Source organism: Musa acuminata, chromosome BXJ3-3 (assembly GCF_036884655.1).
Source record: "Musa acuminata AAA Group cultivar baxijiao chromosome BXJ3-3, Cavendish_Baxijiao_AAA, whole genome shotgun sequence".
NCBI classification, from domain to species: Eukaryota; Viridiplantae; Streptophyta; class Magnoliopsida; order Zingiberales; family Musaceae; genus Musa; species Musa acuminata.
Genome location: NC_088351.1, coordinates 39,009,378 through 39,035,000, shown reverse-complemented (window position 1 = coordinate 39,035,000; position 25,623 = coordinate 39,009,378). Strand labels below are relative to the sequence as shown.

Sequence of the window (25,623 nt, the reverse complement as noted above, 5' to 3'; positions counted from 1 at the left end):
ACCACATCAGCCGATCCAATCGTCCCCTGCTCCGGCGTCTCAGCCGCCGGCGTGGCGTACTGGCGAACGTCCGCCCCCGCAGTGCTCGCCTACGATCCCGAGGCCGACAAGGCGAGGGTGCTCCCGCCGCCCCCGGGTTGCGGGGACGCCGGCGGGCCGTGGGAGCTGGGCGAGGCCGGCGAAGACGGGCGGCTGTGCTGCACGTGCGTGACGGAGTCGGCGGTCGTGGTGTACCGCCTGGGACCGTCCGACGAGTGGTCCATCCTGGACTCCCTCCCCGTGACGGTAGTCGGCGGCGACGAGGCGGTGGAGCAGGAGAGCGGTGTTCCGATCGCGTGCAGGGCGCCCCCGCGGCCGTTGAGGTTCGAGAGCACGAAGCTTGAGGTGGTGCTGTGGGTGGATGGCCACGTGTTGACGGTGGACCTGGAGAGCCACCGAGTGAGGGAGGTCCAGTTCGACGGGCCGGCGCCGGGTGACGTCGAGGACCTCGTGTCTTACGTCAGTACCGAGGCTCCCGTGGGCCCCGTGAAATCCAGCTGACCGACGTTGACGCTTCCGTTCATCTCTGTGAAGCACACATAGTTTCTCGGTGTGCAGTTTGTTCAATGCAAATCCATCTTCTAATTCTGCCACATATCAACTACTTCACCGGCGTTCTTCTTCTGTGACTATTGAGCCAAGAATTATGTGATTGGATGGCCAATTCCGTGTCTGAAAAGTTTGACCTGAACGGTCTTACAACGGATTCAAGTCAATCAGCGACTCAATTATCCTCTTTACGTGTCTTACAGCAGACTGAGGTTATTCTGGTTATGTTCCTATCGAGCTTTAATGGGTACGCAATGGGTAAATTAGACCGACTCGCCCGCGTCAGAGTTGCGTTGACCAGACATCAGCAGACTCGGTGGCGCCGGTGCACCCACAGGAAGATGTCCTGCAACAGCTGCACTTAATGTAACAGTCTACAATTGGGAATTGCTGTATACATGACCGAAAGGAACGACGTGTTCGGCGTAGGTCAACATCCACAGCTTTCTTTTAGTGCGTATTTATGGCTACAACTGGTAAGCTTGTCGGACCAAACTCTGAGGATTCAACTTTTCTCTCAACCACAGACGAAAAGTAGCAACGCAGACCGTAAAGGAGCCCTCGAGATGTCAACCTATGTTGACTTCAAAGCGCTTCTTTCTTAGTTTACCTCGGAGTCAATGCGGAAGTCAATGTTCTGACGGCTATCACGAGTGGGGTGTGATGGCAGAGCGTTGAAAGGAATTCCTCGATGGGGAAGAATTAAATGCAGCGTCGATTGGCGCGTCAATTCATGTTGCGACGCCTAATGACAGTTCAAATATTGACGATGAGGGCCACTTCTTACGTTGACTTCCCCTAAAGAATTGCTAGTATCAGGTGATTCTAAATATATTAAAGGCCCATTTTATTACGATGATTCTTCAAGATAGGAAATATGACCCAATTAACATCCAGTCTATTATGATCGTTCTATCCACCTCATTCGATCCATATCATCTCTAATTTTGTCTGTGACAATCGGAAAAGGAAATCGAGCTGAAGGATTAATTTAAAGGCCTGCCGACGACAGGCCAAGTGATTGCGTGCGCCGCCGCACTCAGCGAACGACACAAAGTATTGGAAGACGCCAAGCGCATACTCCACTCCGCTCCACTGACGCCCGTCGTCTTATACCCACTCAGCTTCCCCAAGCGAAACCGCGTCGACCCACCCACCCACCTCTACATCTCCTCCGACATGAAGGAGGTGAGCGAATCCCTCCTCTCGTTGGCCACGGCCTGCCCCAGCCGCCCCTCCCCCTCCGGCCCCCTCCTCTCCAGGGGCCGGTACAAGCTGTGGGCCCTCGCCGCCGTCCTCCTCCTCGTCCTCTGGTCCATGCTCGCCGGCACGTTCACCCTCAAGTGGTCCGCCCGCCGCCCCTCCGACGACCTCGACGGCCCCCTCCTCGAAGACGTCGACGTCCTGGTCCGCCGCCCCCTCCCGCCCCAAACCTTGTCCTCCCTCCTCTTCGATGTGATGCCTCACCGCTGCTTTCCTCGGCTTTGTTGTCTGTGTGTGGGTACAGGAGATGGAGGAGCGGGCGAAGGTGGTGAGGCACATGTGGGACGTGTACGCCCACAGCCACAGCACCGCCCGGCTGCCGAGGTTCTGGCAGCAGGCCTTCGAGGCGGCCTACGAGGAACTCGCCGGCGACGACCCCGCGTCCAGGGAGGCCGCCGTCGCCGAGATCGCGAGGCTGTCGATGCGGATGGTCGATCTCGAGCCTCCCCCGCAACACCGAAAGGTAACTATCCACTGCAAATTAAGCTCGAGATCATGAAGTATGCACTATATGCGTGTCGACTTCCATCCCTTGGTGTCTTCCAGAACGCTGAACCGGAGAAGGATCGAAGCGAAGAAGACATCGGGCCGAAGTCGAACTCGTCATCATTCTCGTCGGCAAAAGCTCAGTGACTGTGACCGTCGGAATTATTCGGCATCAAAGCTTCTCATGACGAGCAACTCATGTAGCGGAGCACATCACAAAATGTTTGTCCTCCTCCTAAGTTCTTAGAACGGGGAGCACGCAAAGGCAACGCAATATGCTCTGACTCCATCATCTCATGTGGTTCATGCAGAGTCTCTTTGTTGTCGAGGAAAACAATAAAGCTATTGTTATAGATGCGTAGTAATACAATATTTTCCTTCGATTAAATCATAAATTGGTAAAAGATATTTGAAATTAGACATAAATTTAGAAAAGAAATTCGAAGACACACAACATATTTCTAACAACAATAACAATGTAATTTCAACAAGAGAGGCCATCATGAATTATGTACTCTATAAACAATTACAGATTTTAAGATAAACACATATATAATAATAGATAAAAAAAATTAAATTTTTATTTATTATTTATCAAGCACTCAAAAGTATTCTATAAACTATATATTCATTCAAAAAATAATAAATTCTCCAATAATATAATAAAAATATAAATATAATTCTGAAACGCAATCAAATGGTCAGAAGGAGAGGCACGCTGCCCGGCCCCACACAAAAGGGCCCACGCGGAATCCTGCCATTGGGAGGAAGATGCGTGTTCCCTGTCTCGTCGAGAAAGGTAGTCTGCACTGTTGAACTCTTACGTGGCACGAGATCATCCGTTGGTCTGTTCCAGAGTCACAAATCTTAGGTGCACGTAGGCTTTCGCTTGATGCTCGGGACTTTGGGGTACGCTTAGCCGCAGGCACATCGCAAGGATGGGTGCGACAAAAAACACGAAGATCCTCTCCAGGCATGCCTGCAATGATCCTTGTCCAAGTCATGTCACAGCCGTCGAATAACGTGGGCCTGACCGACACTGCTATGGCTGGACCGTCGTGTTGATCGTGAACGGTCCATTTCATGATCGAACTCGCAAAAGGATTTGGAGAGAATCTTGGGCCTAATAAAGCGGGTCTCTTCTTTCACTGAGCCCTCCCCGAGTTCTCAAAGGGGAGTAGCTGCGGCGAGAGGGACGATCTCGGTTTGGGGGAGTCGAGAGGGAGGGATCGTGGAATAATGGCGGGGATCGCTCTCTTGCTCGATTTCTTGAAGAGGAATCCGAGTTTGTCCACTCAATCCCTCCACTCCTACAGCTTGTTCTCGGCCACTGTCGCCGCGTCGGCCGCGGCGGCTTCCGTCGCCGCCGGGAAGCCTTTTGCCTCTCGGGCGATCTTTGGGTGCGCTTCCCTCGACAATCCTTTGTTGTTTGTTTCATTTGCGACAGGAGAGTATTAATCGGATTCGATTCGTTCTTGGTTGGCTACGGGGTGCGGCTCCGTGTCCCAAGAAATTGGTCATTTTTGGGTGTCCTGTGACTAATCTCGCGTTTGTTAGATAAGGTTAAGTATATATTTCGTCCTTTGAGGTCTGTCATGATTTGGAGTTTCTCTTAGAAATTGTCGCTGATAAAGTTCTTGTTTCTGCAATGACATACTTTTAGAGTTGATGCTTGTTATATGTTAAATGCATCAGTTTCTTCTATTTCATATATGTGAATCCTGAACCAAGAAAAGCAATACCTTCGGTCGAGAGGGTGTTCTTTTTCCTGACAAAGAAACTGGGAAGCATGTCTCAGATACAGTCACCAAACGCTTTGAGTAATCTTTTCTCTTCGAGCCTGGATTGCTTCTAAGAGAAGCATTTTCTTTTAGGAAATTTGACTGTGGTTTAGCTACATTGCTTTCCTTCATGTTGATCTTAAAATCTGTAAAGAAATATACACATTCGTGTTTAATACGTTATACACGCATAGTTATTTGACATGTTGGGATCCTGGATACTGTAATTGGTAGCATTAACTATTATTGGATATATTTTTGCTTATATTTGCTAAACTTTTGATTCCATGTTAATATGGAGTTCTGTAATCTTTGATTTTGATGGTTTCTACTTGTCATCATTTCAGTGACTGTGATCTTCCAATTGCTTATTGTGATGCTGGTGCAAGTGCAACATGGGATGCGGAGTACATTCCTAATGTCCGAAGTGTTTCTGAAAATATTTTACCCAACTCATTCAAGTACAGAACAAAGGAATATCCTCTAGAGCTGAAACCTCTGTTTTCAGCCTTTGGTTTTAGGTCTCTCACAATAACATCGTTGAGGTCCTTTTTGTTGTTCTATTTGCCTCTTTTGGAACCTCGCCCTCCTGTGGAAGAGAATGATGATTTTCTGCATGAGGCTCCAGAGGAAAAGCCTGTAGATTTGGTCACTCCTTTTCGGAACTCGGTGAAACAAATTATCCGTGAGGTAAGAACTTTAATCCGGACATTCTTTTCTCTTGTTTTTCATTTGGCTGGATGTTGATTAGGCTTTTCAATTTCTTTAAAATATGTTTTGAACCACCGAATGTGATTCTTAGTGGTTGTCTTTGGTTGATCATTTGAAAAATTCAATGATGATACTTTCAAATAACTACTTAACCGAGTAATTTAAGTTTGTCTTGAGAACATCCCTGCTTAAACCTTTGATTATTGATTGTGTCATTGGTAATATGGGTTTTTTCTTGGACTTACTATAAAATAATCTTAAAGTTAGAAAATGGGGAAAACTTTATATTACTAGGATCAGCATACATCCAAGTTTTAGTTTTTGGGAAAAAAGGCACAAGACTAATTGCATGATATAAGATATGATTTCTTAAGCCATTCCTATTTTGATGGTAATCTAATGAGCCTAGAACCACATGACCAAAAAGTCTTAAGCACAAATTAATGTTAATATGCTCATCTAGCCTTATATATCATTATAATCATTCTTTCATTTCCATTGTAAGACTGTTTGGAGTGTCACAATGTTCCCCACTTAAGGGCTTGATATCACCGTTAAACCTTAAAGCCAAAACATAGCTCAGAGTCTAGATTTATGCCCTAGTAAGTGACATGAGAGGTTCGACATAATTAATTGTTCCATGACAAGATGTATCTCCAGCCCCAATTGTGATAACTCCACTCATGGAGAATTTGACCCATTACTTGATGTGAGTAGAACCATATGAGCTAAAATGCTTAAATCCAAGTTGATGATAGTAAGCCTATGTAACCCTATATATCATTGCAATTATCCTTCCACTTTTGATATGAAACTTCATGGAGCATTACTCCAATATTTTGAGTTGGGCAGAAACTTGAATCTCAGTCAAAGTTGACCAGGCCTAAGGTGTTTGGACAAAGACAGCTGAAACTTCTTGGTGGGTTAGGCAGAAACCAAACCTGCCATCTACTCCAAGAGTTTGAATTTTAACCAACCTAACTTTTGGCCCTTTTGTCTCAGAAACAGTCAGCGCTGCCCTTTAACAGTTCTAGTATGGCTGTGGATAAAATTAGGATGTTCCAAACAACTAAGATTTTCACAAATGAAAGAACACCTTTGTTGTATCTTATATGTGATTGTCTCTAGTTTAAAACACTGAATCAATTTAGTTGCATTTGCACAATTTTTTAGGAATCTATTTGTACCCTCTATTATGCATTATCAAGATTATGAAAAGTGGATGCAGAGTGTAGGCAGTTTGTTCACTGAATTCTGTATATCCAGTATCCTGATACATATGCAGATGAAAATATGGATTCTATTTTAAAATATAAATAAAATAAAATTGTGAAAAATATAGGAGTGACCAGTGAACTAGATTTCAAGCAATATAATTATACTTCATAATAGATGATGACATATCTTACTTAACAAACTCAAGCATAGTAAAACAAATTTGCATGCAAATATTTGAAATTATAATAAACAACAACAAACTATTTTAAGAAATTACTGCTTCCTTCTATGCTTAACTAGAAGATAAATGTGTATTCCAATATTCATGAGATAATGTGAAATGCACAAGCTTGGCAAAGTACAATATCAAGTAGACATATAAAAATCTGATCATACTTTTAGTCATTTAACAGTCTTTTGTGGCTCTTGTGCTGTCATATACGCCATATGAGTTCCAACTATACAGATGACCACATATTGGCATGTGTGATGTGTTCTATTGACTGAAACCCAACATACATCATATTGACTTATTCTAATTAGGATGCCCATTATAATGCTTATATGCTTGTGATACTGGAGTGTAATGGAGAACTCACAAGTAGAGATTGTAGTCTGAATATCGTTCAAATTGAGGCCGAAAAATATCTGCTACTTAATTTCCAATCTATTTCTAGAGATGTGCAACATTCAAGGATGTAAACCTTGAATGTAATAATAAAGAAAAAGAATATAAAAAAAGGTAATATTGCATAATAATGACGCATTAAACTTGACGTAGGTACTTGGTTATCAAAAGTCTCTAAGCTTACAAGGTAAAATCGCATGGATTTATCCTCTTCAGGACTTGCATCGTCTAAAGTCTTGTGCTCTAACGTGGTCCATTCTAGTTGTTGTATAAGATGCAATACTGTAGTGTTTTACCACCAGGTTCATTATAAACTGATTCATCAATGTGGAGCTGTCTATTGTCATTGTTCATATTTACCAATTATTATCTAATATAACTGCATACAGTGTCAATTAACAGTGAGTGGTTATGTTTATAAAGCACAGTTTTCTTTGAGTATTGTTGCCTCAATAATTACTTTTGCTAGTCATTCTGAACAAGCTTCTTTTCAAAGGGATGTGGCTTGAATTCCACATCTTTATGGAATGTGGCTTTAATTCCATAACAATACTTTCACAACCAGTTGGATAATATCACTAGTTTCTTTTCAAAGGGACATCATCAAATTTGGAGTACGACATGAATGCAAATGATGTTTTCTTGTATTTCAGACATCTGTTGTAACAATAAGGCGGGTGCTGGAAAGATTGGCTGTCCATCATGTTTCACAAAGAATGGCATGGAAACTTCTTAAAGGTATTAGATCTTATTATATGTTGTTACAATGAGTTCTTAGGTCCCTTCCACTAAGCTATTGATCAAATTAATGAGAAATTTTCAAATCGATATGCATGAGTAATATCCATGCTATATTCATTATATTTCATTTAATTTCTGATGACTGAACTTTCATGACCTGTGGGAATTTGGAAATACTAGTCATCATGTTTTAGATGCTCCTTTTTTTCCCTTGAAACAATCATAAGTTACTAGAACCTTTTTGGTTATGATGACTAAAGTTTGTTACAGATCAAAGAATCTAGCCACCTTAAAATTCTTACAGTATTCCTGGTTGTAGGTTCTACTTAAAAACCCTTTAGGACCTAATATAAATTTTTTAAAAGTGATCAATACTCTTAATATCTTAATTTATTGGGAAAGATGTGCCAATGATACACAAGAACGGATAACTAAACTCACAATGGTCTTAACGCTTTAAAAGAGATTCTTTCTTAGAGTATAAGAAACTGACTCCTCAACAAGGTACTTCATCCTACAAGATCTGTTCATAGGCCTAAGAACATGCAGCCCTCATTATGATTCTATGTTGTAAAAGATTTGTTTAAGAGTCCTCAGAGATGATTGTTTGGCACAGCCATGAGAAAGCTCGAGGGTCTTCCGGATTTGATTGGCATTGCCTCAGGGAAGCCCAAGGATCTTCAAATATCTTTTGGCATACCTTTAATTCCACCAAGTTGAAGTGAACTCCCATAGATGCACTAGCATTGTGGTCTATTGGAGACCATTTTCCTTCTGCATTCTTAAGATTCATAAAGATATGAAGAAAAAAACACACAAGAAGATGGTACATTGTTATACTTATTTTTACCTTCTTGACATCATTGCACTAAGATCAGTATATGGCATGCTGAGATCATCGCACCATGTCTATGTCACTTATTGTTCTCAGCTTGCATTCCAGTTGCAGTTGCTGTTGTATCTTATGGATTTCACAATACTATTTTCTTATTTAGGTGGATTAACAAAAATGGCCTTAATAGTTCATATAGGATAATTTGAGACGTGTCTGGTTCTTGTTCTGCTGCTTGACCTGATAAATGTGGTTCACAATGTGCTGTAGTTGTTATCAAGCTTTCACCAACTCCCTAACTTGCATAAAGTTAAGAAATTTTCTATCTTACTTTTTATTGAAGTAACATTTCCAGTATATGGCTCACGGGGACAAAGGGACAGGTATATTCCTTCAATATTGGTTCATGTAGGAGTCCAATTTTGTGGCGGTTTAAATGTAACAAGTGCATTATCCATTTGTTTTTCCTACTTGTGATGAGAATAGACTAGCTACCATCTGGTAGAGGATTTGAGTTGGCGCATTAAATTTAGACATACATGTCAAATTCTTATCTTTGGATGAAATTTCTGAGTGGAAAAGATTGCCTGTTGACTTTTTTTAATTTTCTTTAATGTATTTGGTTTTGCTTCGACTACCGAGGGTTCTGAGTTTGGTTTTTCAGACGTTCCTAAGTCAGCCAAACGCAAAGCTGCAAGGGGTATGCCAACTCTGTCGTTTTTATATAGTGTCAGCGGAACAACCTTCAGAGGTTAGGCTTTTCTTGTTTCTTACTTCCAATTTGATCTACTATCTATTTATTGATTCTTATGCTCTTCTGTTTTTCTATATTAGGACATTTGTTGGGTGTAGCTGCATCATGGATTGTCCAAGTGGTTATTGAGATCTACAGATGCTTTTTCCGTAAGAATATCAATGGTGATGAAGATATTAGTATCAATGAAAAGATCAGGCTTTTCAGGAGAAAGTTGTATGGGACAACTGTAAAGTGCAGCGCGTCATTAGTTTTTGCATCTGTTGGAGCAGGCATTGGAGCTCTTTTTAATCCTTCAACCGGCCAGTGGATTGGTAAGTACATGTATTCATTTACACAAAATAACCATGCAAAAAGGCACATATGAATACTTTAGTTCTGTCTTTGGAATTATCAATTTTTACCTGTGTCACATATTGGTGTGCTGTTATTGACGTACTAATATAATTCTCCATAAATATAATAAACTTGGTGTTGAAAGAAATATCCTCCGAAATTTAATATATGAAAACTAAGAATAGAATCTACTTCTTTAACCCTTACTTTGGGTTAGGATGCAACTACCTGATCCTTTCTTGATCACCACATAACTGAGGTAAACCTTATAGGTACAAGCATATAGATTCCATCCATAGACCTGTATAAATGCATGACGCCTAGCAAGAGATACTATGCACATGCTAATTTCTGGAAAAAATGGCAATTTACAATCTGAAGATTGCTACCCTGTGTTCAACTATTAATGGACTATAACGACAAGTTTTCACTTGAAGGATGGGTTGCTAATTGGACTAGGAGGTAGAAAGGAAAGCTAGCAACGTGTGGGATGAATATATGTGCGCCCTTAAGATGCTTTATACAATGAGATCAAGCAAGATTATGATTGATGGAATATGATATGATAAGTAATTACAGATATAAGAAAAAGCCAATTGTTTGGTTGCTTTTCATTGTTTACCTGGTGTAGCTGCTGAGTGGTAGACACTGAAACTAGCTTAGTTTACTAGATTTAACCTTCTCATGGTATCAAACAAGTCATTATTTTGTTTTATGGAGTAAATTCTGCCACTATGGTCCTGGTCAAGGTCAAGGCCCCGTTTAGAACAAATTTCATATTGTTGTTAAACTTCATCTGCAACTCTGTAAATACAATTCAGGAACTTCTTACATAGCAGAAGAAGCAATTCTCCTTCGAATCATGGTTTTGATGGCAAGTTCATCTTAGCGATCTAAATAATTTTCTTGTCAAAGTGTTTTGTCTGCATTCTATAGGAACATATAACACCTCATATTTGGGTGTGGACACTGTATTTTCTTCATAAGCAGTACATGTTTGCGTCAATCGATTGCACATTACTCCAGTAGTTTGGTAGTATGACATTGCAATAGTTTGGTAGTATATATATATATATATATATATATATATATATATATATATATGTCTGCTTCTGTGGCTACTGATGATTCTTTTTCTCATTGTCAAGCTTGGAATGTGCCTTCCCTTGAAGCTGGAAAAGTGCTTTCCATATTTAGGCTAAGTTTACATGTTTGCTGACCCTAAAACTGGAGATGACGATATTATCTCCGTTATAACTCAACCTTCATACTCATGTTTACTGCTCTGCATCGATGTTTCTGTAGGTTGTGCTCTTGGAGATTTTTCTGGGCCTATCATTGCCATAGTTTGTTTCGAGAAACTTCATTTGCAAATTTGAGAATGCGGCAACAAAGGTATTTTGCTAAAATCTGGCACCTTTTGTCTCTTCTTTGCCAGACAAATCTCTCAGCACTTTCTTCCTCCAAGAATTTGTCAGTAAACCAGATGCTGATCGGTAACAAATCGCACCTAGTTAAATAATTTTTTCCCCACATTATTTGGTTAGTCTAGTTCATACTTTATGCATACTTGAAAATGCATTGAATAGCCATCCGGATTGGACTAAGAATGTTTGTAGAGCAAGCAATTGTTCCAAAATCCAGGAGGTGTTCTGACTGATGATGTTTGACCAATAATGAGCCAATTGTTCTTCTTCTTCTTCTTCTTCTGTTTCTTCGATACAATTGTTTTCTTAACTACGAATCTGCTGTATATTAAGTTTCATTACACGTCGATGATATCATCGGTTTCCATCATTCCAGCTATTGTTTGTCTTCTAAATTGTCTGTTCTTTTGTTCTTCCATAAACTGATAATTGTTCAGGATGCTGATTTAGATTTCATGTAGATGATCTGGGCATGCTAGACATAGATTTATTGTTTGCCACCCACACAACGAAGTCTGTGATGCTGCTGATTCATCATGATTCTCAAGTGGATCATTGCCCTAAATGAAATTGAGAATCCTATGAATCAACGGAAAGCAGGAAAGAAAATTAGTACCTATCATTAATTGAACATTCCACAACATGAACATGATTTTAATTGGATCACCATTGATCCCAAAAAAGGAAAGCTTAAGCTATTAAAATGCTAAAACATTTTCGAATTCCCATTGTTACATAATCTTTAGCAAATTAGTAGTGGATGATGATTAGGGAAGAGATACACTCGTAAGCTCATGCCATCACCGATTAGGTTTTCATATATGTAAAGACACAGTACTCGGTGTGTGTGGCTACCAAAAAGCCGTGCATGGCATACATAACATGAGCGCTTAATTATAAGACTAGACTATATATATACACTTGTGGTTCGTAGGATGGTTACATTACAGAGCAAGCATTGGGGTTCTCGTCACTGAAGGTTTGAGGCGTGTAAGCGTACTCCACATAATCCCGAGAAGAAGGCCAATACTCGTACTTGCTGATGTCGTCCTTCATTCCCTCCTCTTCTTTCTTCTCTTCCTCCTCCTCTCGCATCTTTTCCTTGTCGCCATTGTCGTCCTTCTTCTCCCCCTCTTCCTCCTTCTTCTCCTCCTCCGGCACGATGGAAGCCTGCTTCCTCGTCCTCCTGTGCACGTTCGCCGCCAATGTCTCTGGGTCTATGAATCCTGTGACGATCACTTGACTGCTGGCCAAGTCCGTGGCCACCGACTCCACACCTACGAGCGATCCAATGAGTTAGTGATCTGACAAGAAACTGCTGTTATTAGTGCCTGGGAAGATCTGCTCACCGTCCATCTTCTTGATGCGCTTCTGCAGCACTTGAGCACACCTCTCGCAGTGCATTCTGACCTTGAGAATGACCGTGATCGGCTTCGGCTGCATCCATGGGAAGGACGGATGTGGAACGAGGTTTTACACTGGGAGGGTCGTGGGTAATAATAATATACTTTTGGAGAAGACGATAGTGGTTACCTCTTCTTTCGTCTCTTCTGGTGGGGCTTCGGCCTCCTCTTTCTTCTCCTCCTCCTCGGGGGGTTTTGGGAGGGGAGAGATGAGCTCGACCTTCTTGCCTGTCTTCTTCTGAATTCTCTCACATATCTTTGCTGGATCCGCTGCCTTCCCCTTGATCACCACTGTTCGAGACTTGCAGTCTGTCTTCACATCCTCCACACCTGTTTTCATTTTAGATGAAGCTAATGATTCTCTCAGTATTATTTGACCTCTTTGTTGATCAGTATACGTTGGCTTGCCGATCGTTGCAATACTACTTTCCAGTAAAGAGAGGGAGAGAGAGAGAGAGAGAGAGAGATTCTTACCTTCGAATCGTCTTAGCGATCGCTCAACTTTTCTTGCACAGCCCTCGCAGTGCATGTCCACTTTGAGAACAATCTCCGGGGGCTCCTCCTCTGCTGCCTCTTCTTTGTTCTCTTCTTCCTTTTGCTCCTTCACAGTCACAAGTATTTGCAGGACTTCAGCAAACAGATTTAGGGACACGAAAACCACTATATGTTGATAAACTCAATCGCTTAAAGCATTCAGACTTAAGTTAGTTGAAGCATATAAAATCCTCTTAAGATCTCTAGAATTCACTGCTGTTATTGGACAACAGTGCAGGATGGAACTTACTTCGCCCATAATAATACTTGATCTGAGTTCTTCGGATCCAAATGAGAGAGAGAGAGAGAGAGAGAGAGAGAGAGAGCTTGGCTTCTCAGTATATATTTTCTAGCCTTGTAATAGATGAATGAAGAGCTGGAAGGGTATATATAGGCATGAACGGGGGAGGGTGGGAGATTGTGCTATGTTGTCTGGTGGTACCGACCGTGAGGGAATATTAACGTCATGCAGCATGAAGTCTCTTTCTATCTTCAAGAAAGAGAAGCCACGCATCTCTCTTTGCCCACTGCAGGATAAGCATCGGCCACACTCGATAAAGTACCTTCACCTTTGTTAAGGTCTTCCTAATCGAATTCAAAGCCAATCATGCTGCCAGAGAGAGAGATAGAGAGTGGGTGGGGAGGACTTATCGCCATAGATTCCGATCGTTCAGAGAGGGCGGGGGGGAGAGAGAGCTCCCCAACGTGTGGACAAAACCCCCACTGGTAGCTCATCGGTATTGGGCGAAAGAGACCGGAGCCCGCGGGGCCCAGAGCCTTGCGACCAATGGGTGGCTGGCGGGCTTGGCGATAAGCATCGCCCCGCCGAGTCCTCCTCATCCGGGTGGTGGAGCAGAACAAAGCGGCCGGAGATAAAAGAGACGGAGGAGGGCGACAGACTTTTGGGTCTTTACGTGACCATCGGAGAGAATCTCACAAAGTCGATGGTGGGGGCCCCACGAGCACGCCGTTTTGTCACGTCTTTATGAGAATATTCCTGTGGGTTTCGCGACCACGTGAACGTTCATACGTAGCATTCACGAGTCCCCAAAGCTACTCGAATTTAATGGGATGACATGTTGACTTCACGCTCTCGCGGTCAACATATGCTAATCGGTGACTGATTCATAACAATGTCTCTGATCGATTGAAATCATATTGACGGACTCAATTCATATGGTTCGAAGTCGTACTTTCATGTTCATAGTATATATTAGCATATTGTTTTTGTAATCATATAATTCATACGTCGTAATTAAGTTTTCTTAGGGTCTCCATGCATTGTAGCTTTTATATACTGAGCTTCCATGTTGATCTCTGCAGTCTTCCTTCCCTCTCCATTCTATCTTTGCAGCAATTAAGTTCATGACGGTACGCATCAATGAATTTGTTCTAGTTGTTCTCTCTTTGAATCTTCTAGCTTTTAGGGTTCATTAGATCTTCTTATTTGGGTGAAAGATAGCAGAGAACCCTTCACCGAAAGTGTCATGGTGAGGATTCTGATGTGTGATGCTGATGCTACTTGGACATGTTTTACTTGCACACACTCTAATTTGCCACTGATGTGATGAGTTCGATTGCCTCGCTTCGAGTTCTTCCTGTAACCTAAGGATCGAGCTGTGAACATATATATATAGGTTTATCCAGAAACCCTAATCCATAGTTTGAGCATGTAAATGAGAAGATGGAGGCTTCTTCCTCTTTGCAGTGAGTGCAAAATATGCTTCATGCACAAGCCATTTTATCACACATCAAGTGGTCCAAGCAAAGCAGGAAAGCACAAATGATCCATAGGTAGAGTCCCGTATGATTCTGGTGTTGAGAGAAGGTGGAAGACCAGCCATATGATTCAGTCTCCTGTTGAAGAGTGGTGAGGAACAAATGGTGTAAACCCAACACGCCATATCTGATAAGACTTGGATGTGCCAGTTCATGGCCAAGTTCTTACAAAAGACTTTTTGCTGCTGGTCCAGCCACTTCCATTTGTTGATGCTACTAGTAGAATTGACATCCACCAATCCAAACATAAACATTCACATCCCTAAATGTATATATTCTTTTATTCAGAATAATTAGCTTGATAAACTTAGAATCATGTGATCACTGGTTAACATATCTAAGCTATAATGATAGTATATTGGTTCTTTCATCTTTGACTCTTCAACAGACTCCTCCTGTACACATATATATACATGAAATATTATGGACCACAATTCCATGATAGAGAAATACAAGTTTTTGAAGCTGTTCTCAAGTACTTACAATTCCTCAAACATGACCCATAAAATGAAATCAGATTCCAAGAATAAAAGCCTTCCATAATACTGCTTCATTGCATTCAGAGATTGTTTAAGTTTGACTGCATTCTGAGAGCATCTCTGAGAGTTAGCAATACACTTCAAATTAGGAGTGAGGAGATGACACTCTTGAACAAGTAGGCTTACATCAAGCAAACACAAGCTTATGTGTTTGACAAAGCACAACATGTAAGTGATGTAGGATAGGAACAACAGAGGTTGACAAAGCAGTGGAACTTGTTAGGATGACAGTACCTGAGAAAAATGATAGATGTCAAGCTTGCCTCATCCATAAGCAGGAAAGCTTGAACTTGCTCATCCGATAGCGGTCTCAGTCCTCCACGAGCACCTGTCTTCCATGTCGACAAGTGTAATCGATTGTTTTTATCTTATAGAATATGGAAGTGAAAGTTAGCTGATGAATGTAGCGCAGCAACTGATCATTAGGCTTTTGGAGGGCATGATTTCCAAGCATAGGTTTATATGCTTTTAGCTTGATTGAGGTGAACATGGAAACAGAAGATTAGGCTGATCTTTTATTGGCCAAAGTTAGGAGAATGGAGATTGCCGATTGCACCACAGCTATGAGGAGGTTTGGAAAATGCTTCCTACAGAGTGGCATAAAAAATTTGGACTTTAGAAAACATTTTTATGGATGAGTGATTGTCTCGTAATTTCAGAAAAAACAAATAATACAGATCAAATTTAAAAGATGTTAGAAAATATTTATGTTCGATGTCGAACCCTAGAATTATTTTTTTTAAATTCATCACTTCAAAATTTATAATTTAAAGAATATTTTTTTTCCTATTTGAATTCAAAATCTTTATGGTATTAAATATTTTAAAATCGTATTTTCTTGATAGGACCATAAATAATGAAAAAAAGTCTCTTTCGCTGAAATTTCAAATATATTATAAATGAGTAACTTATTTTAAAAATAAATATAAAATTAAAAACATATCAACAATCATACATACTCGTAGAAACATTCAAAAAATCATAAAAATAATCTTTAGTATTTTTAAAATATATTTAAATATCAATAATTTAATTAAAATAATAATATTATTACTTTATTATGAAATTCATGAATCAAATAAATAATGATAATTTTTATATAGTAAATAAAATCATGCATCGGTCATATATAATACATCCTGGTGATATATATAAAAATCAAGTAAGAAAGACCTACGTCACACCACACTCCCCCAACATTCAATGAATAAACATACTCCACATCATATATTCCTCTTGATAGCGGATAGTAATAATCTATATCATACTCTCAGTAATCAAATAAAGTGATCTCCCTCGCTCAAATGGAGACATGTTCCTCTCAACATTGGATAGAAAAATCATATACTTGTTACAATTGATGACTCTCTAATTTCCGAAGGGAATTACCCTACTTGCTTTAAGTAGGGATACATAACCATTCATGATTATTTATTTATATACATCTATTCATTAACATATGTATTCAAATAAATAATATGATAAAATATTATGCCCGTAGTTCCTTTCATAAGGTGCACTTTTGATGTGGATCACTCAACATAATCACCTATACTATATGGTAGTAATTAAATCAATATTATCGATTTAATAAAAATAATAATAGAAAATCATTGATCATTTAAAAAAAAAATATTCAAATAAAACTTTTCAGTTTATCAAATTATAAGGACATTAGACATTATTCTCTTAATAGTCCCTAATCAACCGTAACCCTAACGAGAATAGGTCAATTAATATGAACTAGACTGAATTCAAGTATGACTTATTTGAATCGATCTCTAATATTTATTAAACTAGTCCAAAACCATCATAGACTAATTTAATTGGATTTAATCGATTTCAATTAAGTCAAATAGGTTTGAACTAATCAAATTGATATGAAATCACCCTGAACTAACTTGAACTAGTCAGACTGGTCTAGTATACATATTCGAGCTCAATCAAAGTGGTCACGTAAGTCATACATGTTTGAGGTAGTAGGTTGAGTTGATGTACAGTAGGCTAGACATAGGGGCGACAACATGTCTAATGTTGGTCGTACAGTTGGGTGAGCCTAGCCTCATAGATTGAGCTAAGTCTTATTAATGGATTGGGTCGAGCTTTACCATTGAATTTAGCCATACTTGACTCACGAGTTAAGTTATACCTAACCACATGAATTTGATCGTACTTATGGGTTGTGCTTAGCAACATGAGTTGAGTTGTAGTTAACCATATGGGTTAGATTGTTGGATCGTACTTATGGGTTCGTTTGGCCAATCAACTTAATTAAAGTCAAATTAGATTTTAATCTTTTAGAGAGTACTTTAAAATATTATTAATAATAAATAATCTTAAATTCATTTATTTTGAATTAACTAATTTAAATTCATGATCCCAAATTTAAAACTAATTAATCATAAAAAATTCACACATAATTTCTTAAAATATAAACATGTCCAATTTAAATAAATTATAATATTATAAATATTATATTAAATAATAATTTTAAATTTATAATTCAATGATCATTATTTATTAATAATAAAAATTAAAATTAAAATATTATTATGCATCATACAAATTTTAACAATTCTAATAAATATTTAAAAAATATGAAGAAAAGAATATAAGATCCTATAATATTGGAAGCCCTTTTATATTGGAAATAGAATTACAACTTTTTATTTCTTATGGTTCACACACAAACATAAAATTTAAAATAATTATTTTCTAAAAATCATATCATTCAGATTAATTAATAATTTTTTAATTAATTAACTAAATTCGTAACTTGCTCCCATGATTAACCAAGAAACTAATCTTAATCATTTCCTTAACCATATAACACAACACATCAACTATGATTATTTAATTTATAGTAACGGAGAAAAATATTCTGTCGTTACTGTCTTTGGATATAATGAACATCAAATCTGATATATATATATATATATATATATATATATATATATATATATATATATATATATATATATCTGAACCAATTTAATTCATCAACATCGTCGATTTCTAACCCTTTTTTTCAAGTACAAGTCATTGTTGGCGGTGTCATGCTTCACTTCACCTAACTCCTATCTATCTCTAATTGAATGGGTTTCTCTATCTCTCTAAATCTTCCCTTCTTCCTGCTTATGCGTGTATGTTCTTACTGTGAATGTGGTGGTGTTCCATTTCAGTGCAAGCCATCTACCACCATGTCCACAGTGCAAGCATGCTTCACTTCACTTCACTTCACCGGCTTACAGTTCGAGGCACTGCTCCCGCAATCTTGTCGTGCCTGCTTCTCAAAAGAGATGATCGCATCGCCTCAAATCAAATGACGAGCACGTAAAGCTACGATGTTATGTAAGAAAGGTCGATGAAGGTGGCGCCACAAGGCAATAATGGAGCACGCAATGCCAGCCAATAAGATCCCCGTGAAACAGGATCGGATCGAAGCATCACCGGTTACGTTTCGGCGAGACGATCCTTCTTCAAGCATCTAATACGCAGAACTAACTCTCAGATCGTATTTTTCCCAATGGCACCAGTTGTTCTCGATGATTCTTGGACTCACTGTTGATGCATTAGAAAAAGATGAAACTTGTTGCTTCTGATCAGCTTCTTCTTTGTCCTGTGGTCTTAAGACACTCGGATGTTCTTGGATTTGGACCCTCGCTGTCTCGCAATAAATCTAGAGCACAAATTGGTTGGCAGGCGCTGATCTATCGTGACAGCTGAAGCATCAGCTTGTCTCAGGAGTCACCCAGAATTCAAAGAGTTAGCAAAACATCAAGTCGACGAAGTTAATAGGCATGTTATCTCATTCATGGTAATCGATATCAAAATGATCGAAGGATTCAAGTAAGAAATGATTAGCATAAAATTACTGGGTGAGTTTATGACGACAACAACTTCTCTTCCATGTTTCTATGTTTAAACTTGCAGGCTGTGTGCACTGAGGTTGAAGGAAATCTACTTTGTCTGCATTAAGACACTGAAGAATCTCACATGCAACAGCTGATTAGAACGGCTCACGGGTTTGACATGTTGGAAGGGCGTGGCGGGACACCGATCATTGTACGATTGGCTGGTAGGTGTATATATCACACCCTTTCCCTCTCCTTTTCCCTTCTGTCAATCAATCCCGCAGCTGGGATATCAATCTACTCACAATGGCAGAAAAGGTAAGCGATTCTTCTCAACCAGCTTTTACACTTCGTCTCCCCCAAAGAAAACCTTTCTTCTTCTTCTTCTATAGTGTGTAGTTCCAGTGATCTTGGAATCTTGCTCTGTCACTCCTGATCACAATGTTCTCTATTATTCATCTCTGTAAAGAAGGTTCTTTTTGTTTTCTTTTGATTCTTTGGTCTTGGATGATGCTTTTTGTTTGATCAGACACTAGATTTTGTTTGGAAAGTCAACATTTTCTCTCTCTCTCTCTCTCTCTCTCTCTCTCTCCATTACTTACTGCAATCTTCATCCTGCAGTGGTGATCAGTTGGTTGACATAATCTTTATGCAGATCTCGACGTTGATCTTAAAAGTTAATCTCGGCTGCCACCTTTGTTACAAGAAGATAAGAAAGACCCTGCGCAAGCTCCAAGGTAATCGATCGGCTCTCTGCTGCTTCACAACCTCATGATCATCCCACAGTGTGACTAACAGATGAGTGTCGTGTCCAGATAAGGAGAACATCAAAAGCATATCCTACGATGAGAAGAACGGGACGGTGACGATCTCCGGCCCCTTCGATCCCCATAGGCTGGCCAAGAAGCTCAAGTGCAAGGCATGCAAGGTGATCGAGGGCATCCAGATCAAGGAGGAAAAGGAGAAGAAACCGGACGAGAAGCAGAAAGCCGAGGCAGCCAAACCGGCCGACAAGTCCAAGGAAGAGCCGAAGCAGAAGAAAGATGATGCGGGGAAGAAGGATGAGCTTGAGAAGAAGAAGGCAGAGCCGGAGAAGAAGAAGGCGGAGCCGGAGCCGGAGCCGGAGGGGCTGCCGGTGGTGCTGACTCCTTACCTGTGGCCACCACCGGGTCCGGTCCTGTGCTGCCCCGGGCCATACTACGAGAGCTACTACGGAGGCACCAGGTGCTGCTCCTGCGAGAAGGTGACCAACCCTCCTCCTCCTCCTCCTCTGCCGGCCTACGGTGGGCCCTACTATCCATTACCTTGCGAAATCGTCTGTGAAGAGGACTCATCGACGCCATGCAGCGTGATGTGATCACCAATCCGGCCAGCCGACCGGCGTCTCTCCCCCCCCGCCAATCTCCTGTCGGTGTGCCACGCTACAATAAGCACCAGAAGTGCATGGTTTGTGGGATCGGACTATTACTACGACATGAAAGGTTGCGTTATTTTATGTGAGACCGTTCGATGTCTTCCAGCATTCATGCTTTTATTTGGGTGGGGGATGCACATTACATAGGCCCACCAAATGTAATGCCTTTCCAGTAGATGAATGTAGATTCATATCCCTTATACATACGACATGCTTTGTACAGCCAACGGAGATGATACTCCGTATCAACTCCGACTCGGCTTAGGTTTATGTCTGCAAGAAGTTTGATGTGATCAAAGTTTCGAACATTTTTCCGATGGCGACTCGATCAAACTAATTTTTTGATCCGATCTATCCGATGCTCGAGTCAGTCACAAGACGAAAATGAAATGATTTTAGTTTTCGAGATAAATGTTATCCCGCGCTTCATTTTCATGATATAGGTAGAACATTTTTTTCGGATTATTATTTTACATTCATGTTTATTGAGCTTGACTATTGACTTAGATTAATGTTATTATGTTGCTCTTATTAGAAGCTAAAAGAACTATGATGTCATAAGAAAGCGCTCATGACATATGTCCTCTTTTTCTCGATGAATAGAATAAAAGATCAACGATACAAGACGTCCACTCTTTATTCCTCCTTCCTCGTCAACCCAAGCGTAGATGGATAGTGAAGTAGCATTTGGAATGCTTTGGAGCCAATTGAATTATTACGTTAGTTAGTTTGTGCCTTAATCTAACTTATTAGTACAAATATCTAAATTATTACGATAATAATCCTCGAATTGAAGAACATTATATTGGATGATTAGTGCTTAATTATACATGGATAAAGGCTGCTGTTTATGTTGTCTGGGCCGGCAAGTTGAATTGACATCACAGCTCGGTCTGAGTAATAACTGAGTGATAGAAATATATACACAATGATGAAGTCGTAAGCTGCACACTAAGAACTAAATACACTCATTTTTTATTTTATTATCTTTAGAACTTGAATATGAGAGGGATAGGTTTTATTATACGAAAATGATCGGTGTGAGATTTAATTCCACTTTTTAGCTATACAAATCATATTTAGAGTGCAAATGAGATGGATGTAGACAACTTGACATTTGTATTTTGTTTGTGGCCATAACATACCAATCTTTCTTCTTTGGCAATTGCATGATAGAGATTGACCAATTCAATTCAATAGTAGGTCAGATGATGATAAACCAAAGATTAATGCATTTGCAGAGACAACAGCAAAACATTACTAATTAATGCCAACTAATTACGGAAAACTTCTTTCAGAAAAAAATAAAAAAAAAACTCAAATGAAGATGATGATGATTTTTCTAATATAATCGAAAGTATAATAACGATTTCACCGACACAAACAAAATTTTTATTCCAAATCTCATATTTTATATTTTAAAAATAAAATAATAATTTGATAATGAGATACCGACACATTTATCGCTCTTATTATTGAATAATGGATTTTAAGCTGATAAAATATGTGTAGCAAAAGTATATTTTCATTTTTAATCTCACTTATATTAAATAAAATATATAATAATATAAAATCAATCTGATCAAAATAATCAAATGATTAATACAGACAAAATGAACGGTTTTAGATGTGAGCTTCCTAAAACTTCTTGCATCGGCGATTAATGCCTTTAATTATTTTAATGAATACTTAATGTTAAAATGAAGCTTAAAGTCCATTAAACAGTTTCCTAAAACTAATAACAGCAAAGAAGCCAAAAAAAAACAAAAAGAAGAAATACGCTTTGAGATGTATGCCGTATAAAATGTAGTTCGTAACGTGTCTCGTATGCATACGTATACATACGTACGTATGCGCAGGCCAAAAGAACGCTTTTTAACGTGCGGCGACGCTGAAGTGCGTGTGTGATCGGCCTCCGCGGCTTTGGAGAGGCAGCGGGAGGACGCATCCCTTCACCCTCGCTCGGTGACCTCCAGTTCGCGCGCCGCTGCAGCCGCCGCCGCAGCCACTGCCGCGAGAAACCATGGGTTCGTGCCTTCTTGTCGCGCCTGAACCCCCTCGCTCATCTCGTCATCCGTTTTCCCTTTCCGGTCGGTCGAATTGATTCCTCGGGCTTTCTGGTGTTGGTTCTTTCTGTTTCCTGCCGGAATCCCTTTTCGTTCGCGTGCCGGTCCGTTGATTCTTTTTGCCCGATTTGTTTTCTTGACCCGTTTCGGATGTTTACTCGCTTCGATGGTGGAAAAGATAGCACCTTTTGGGCTGTATGAATTTGCTTGTGGCTTCGATGTTGGGGTACAGATGGAGATTTGAGTTCTTCGTGGGACAGCGACGACGAGTACGAGAAATTCATCCGAAGAATGAACCCTCCAAGGTGTGAAATTTTGGTTCCGATCCACCCCATTTCTTCTTTTCCTTCTTTGATTTGTCTTGGTGGTTTCGGATTCCCTCATCTGTTCCTCCCCTCTTAGGGTTGTCGTCGACAATGATTCTTGCGCAGACGCAACGGTTATTAAGGTAATTTCCGATGTCGCCCTGTTGATTCCCTCTTGGAGTGCGTTTCTCGAGTTTGTCTCTGATGACGTCTGTCCGTGGCGTTGCTTTTTGTGCTTGGCATAGGTTGATAGCGCAAACAAACATGGGATTCTTTTGGAAGTAGTTCAGGTCCTTATGGACCTCAATCTCATCATCACCAAGGCTTACATATCCTCGGACGGAGGATGGTTTATGGATGGTATGCCACGGGCTTCGTAGCTCTTCTTGGTTCTGTATGACTTCACCAAGATAGAATCTTACTGACTAGAAAGTGAACTTCTTGGATCTTGACAGTATTCAACGTGAGGGATCGGGATGGGAATAAAATTGGGGAAGAAATGAAGCTGAACGAGATAAATGGTTTCATTCGCAAGGTAGAGTGTTCATGCCACTCTCATGCTTTCTTTTATTTCATTGTATTACCAATTGCATCTGATGTGACGATGCTTTGCTCATAGTCCCTGGGGGAAGAATCTTCTTATATTCCGTCGCGAAGGAGATCCATAGATTTCATGCCTTCCTCCGATCACACATCGATAGAATTGACGGGGACAGATCGGCCTGGCTTGCTCTCGGAAGTGTGTGCGGTTCTCAGTGATCTAGAGTGCAATGTGGTGAACGCGGAGGTGTGGACACACAATACTAGGGCGGCGGCGGTGATGCAAGTGAGCGACAAGGGGACGGGCACAGCTATTGCGGACCCGGAAAAGCTGTCTAGAATTAAGAAGCTCCTTTACAATGTGCTCAAAGGGAGCAATAAGAGCAGGGAAGCCAAGACGGCAGTGTCTGTGGGAGCCACTCACACAGAGCGGAGACTCCATCAGATGATGTTTGACGATAGGGATTACGAGAGATCCGGTGAGGATGATGGGAATGTGTGTCACCGACCAAAGGTTACTGTCGTTAATTGGTTCGACAAGGATTATTCGATGGTCACAATACGATGTAAGGATCGACCAAAGCTTCTTTTCGATACGGTTTGCACTTTGACGGATATGCAGTATGTGGTTTTCCATGGAAATGTGGATGCAGAGGGCCCAGAAGCTTATCAGGTACTTCATGCTGGCTTTTATTTTTCTTGTTTGACACATGAAAATAAACTCTCTATTGCAAAAGGTATGACCTATCTTCTCCTTGTCCTGAAGGAGTACTATATTAGGCACATTGATGGGTCCCCAGTTAACTCAGAAGCTGAGAGGCAGCGAGTGATCCAATGCCTTGAAGCAGCCATAGAGAGGAGAGTATCCGAGGTAATCATTGTGCTACAGTTCCAATTCTGGAGTTTAATTTAGTTGTTCCGTTTCGCATTTGCATGTTAATAGACTTTGTTCGTGTTTCGTCATTACGATTGTTGTTTGCTCTGGTTGTTTTCATTAGTTGCTTGTCTATGTTGTATGTGGTACCCTTTTCTCTTTTTTTTTCCAAGTTCTCGACGTGCAGAGAATAGGGAAAGAAGATGTTTAATAGTCAATCATCTGCTTAATATAATTTTAGCTCCATGGTGTTCTGCATTTTTCAACTTCATTCAGTTACATGTTTTACTGTCAGTTGCAGAGGTTTTGCGATTCTACTATTCAGGAAGATGTTGGATTTGCATGTTTTTATCAAGATAAGTTTCAATGTTTTCAACCCATTGTTCTGTGATCCAGTCCTCTTATTTTGCTGGGTTTGACATCAGAAAATAGTAAAAGTAAAGGAAATCACATCCATTTTGTTTTTGTCATTAGCTACGGGGATTATTCGATGTCTCACTAAAAGTGGGTCATATTTCTTTTTCACGCATCTGCTCTAATCACCTCTAATGATTCATTCATGTCGTATTTCGAGTGTTAACATCACTTATCTTCGATATATGGAACAAATGGCTGTCAGGGTCTGAAGCTGGAGTTGTGTACGAGTGATCGAATGGGCTTGTTATCGGATGTCACAAGAATATTCCGCGAGAACGGTCTGACCGTCACAAGAGCAGAAGTGACCACAAAAGGAGGCAAAGTCTTCAACATATTTTATGTCCGCGATGCTGCTGGTAACTCCGTTGATCCAAAGACCCTTGATGACATACGAGCAGAGATCGGCCAGACGGTGCTCCAAGTGAAAGGCCACTCAGATCACCTCAAATCCCCACAGGAATCTCCTACCCGATTCCTGCTCGGCAGTTTATTCAAATCCAAATCTCTCTACAATCTCGGATTAATCAGGTCTTACACTTAGGCTAATGTTGTTCCCCTGTGTACATTATCATTCATCGACGTTTCATCATTCGGCAAGCAGCTGCTCTGTCATCGTGTTAGAATCCTAAACTTGCTTCCCTCGTCTTATGATTGGAAACATGCTTGTAACTGTAGAAATCTCAAGAAATCCATATCATGTTCATACGAGTGTCATTGTAATTCCCCATTTGCAGCTCGTTTCTGTGTGATATGTTTATGCTGGTGGTGATTGAGCTGCCTGTGGCCAACACACCTTCCTCTCTCTCTCTTCGGCAGAACTGCTGCTATTGATTCACTTGGTTTCAGGATCCGACAAGTGTTCGTAGGTCAAGAGGTCCACTTGCTTCAACGACGAACGGCCTCGATGCATCCGGCGGCATCAGTGACGCTCTCTGACTTGTCCTCTACCTCCAGACATCAGATGCAATTTGGATTCCTTCGTGTCGTCATCCATTTGCCGACCAAGTAAGGGTCCCACCCACACAACCATCGACCCACCATTGATTCGAACTCCATCGAAATCCCAAGAACCACGATTAAATCGTAATTAATATTGTCCGGGGGATGAACATTGACCCTGTGCAGAAGACGTT

At 40.5% G+C, this 25,623-nt stretch overlaps 6 protein-coding genes across 6 annotated transcripts in view; 5 read left to right on the top strand and 1 right to left on the bottom strand.

The window, feature by feature from the left end:
• The window catches only part of LOC103980062 (uncharacterized), a 1,262-nt gene extending 628 nt beyond the window's left edge, over positions 1–634 (top strand). Inside the window, exon 1 of the mRNA XM_009396346.3 lies at positions 1–634. This exon is cut by the window's left edge and continues 628 nt beyond it. Within this exon, the coding sequence (XP_009394621.3) occupies positions 1–540 (540 nt within the window). The 3' untranslated portion in view covers positions 541–634.
• Positions 635–842: 208 nt separating this feature from the next.
• Positions 843–2,692, top strand: LOC135632590 (uncharacterized). Its single transcript, XM_065141203.1, has 4 exons — positions 843–846; positions 1,601–1,995; positions 2,096–2,314; positions 2,398–2,692. Exons 1-4 carry the CDS (start codon positions 843–845, stop codon positions 2,482–2,484), a joined length of 705 nt encoding a protein of 234 aa, XP_064997275.1. The 3' UTR covers positions 2,485–2,692.
• An 809-nt stretch (positions 2,693–3,501) lies between these two features.
• Positions 3,502–11,041, top strand: LOC135634368 (uncharacterized). Its single transcript, XM_065144790.1, has 6 exons — positions 3,502–3,737; positions 4,466–4,808; positions 7,329–7,413; positions 8,913–8,999; positions 9,083–9,316; positions 10,644–11,041. The coding sequence occupies exons 1-6, from the start codon at positions 3,577–3,579 to the stop codon at positions 10,715–10,717; spliced, it is 984 nt and encodes a 327-aa protein (XP_065000862.1). The 5' UTR covers positions 3,502–3,576; the 3' UTR covers positions 10,718–11,041.
• Positions 11,042–11,461: 420 nt separating this feature from the next.
• LOC103979821 (heavy metal-associated isoprenylated plant protein 7-like) lies at positions 11,462–13,105 on the bottom strand. Its single transcript, XM_009396037.3, has 5 exons — positions 12,953–13,105; positions 12,643–12,769; positions 12,299–12,498; positions 12,115–12,202; positions 11,462–12,042 (listed from the first exon to the last, which is right to left on the bottom strand). The coding sequence occupies exons 1-5, from the start codon at positions 12,959–12,961 to the stop codon at positions 11,705–11,707; spliced, it is 762 nt and encodes a 253-aa protein (XP_009394312.2). The 5' UTR covers positions 12,962–13,105; the 3' UTR covers positions 11,462–11,704.
• A 6,025-nt stretch (positions 13,106–19,130) lies between these two features.
• Positions 19,131–20,605, top strand: LOC135632442 (protein PYRICULARIA ORYZAE RESISTANCE 21-like). Its single transcript, XM_065141034.1, has 3 exons — positions 19,131–19,192; positions 19,530–19,611; positions 19,690–20,605. The coding sequence occupies exons 1-3, from the start codon at positions 19,181–19,183 to the stop codon at positions 20,229–20,231; spliced, it is 636 nt and encodes a 211-aa protein (XP_064997106.1). The 5' UTR covers positions 19,131–19,180; the 3' UTR covers positions 20,232–20,605.
• Positions 20,606–22,163: 1,558 nt separating this feature from the next.
• On the top strand, positions 22,164–25,198 carry LOC135634270 (ACT domain-containing protein ACR4-like). Its single transcript, XM_065144629.1, has 8 exons — positions 22,164–22,315; positions 22,587–22,659; positions 22,757–22,802; positions 22,905–23,019; positions 23,115–23,194; positions 23,279–23,872; positions 23,966–24,070; positions 24,693–25,198. The coding sequence occupies exons 1-8, from the start codon at positions 22,312–22,314 to the stop codon at positions 25,029–25,031; spliced, it is 1,356 nt and encodes a 451-aa protein (XP_065000701.1). The 5' UTR covers positions 22,164–22,311; the 3' UTR covers positions 25,032–25,198.
• Positions 25,199–25,623: the final 425 nt, after the last annotated feature.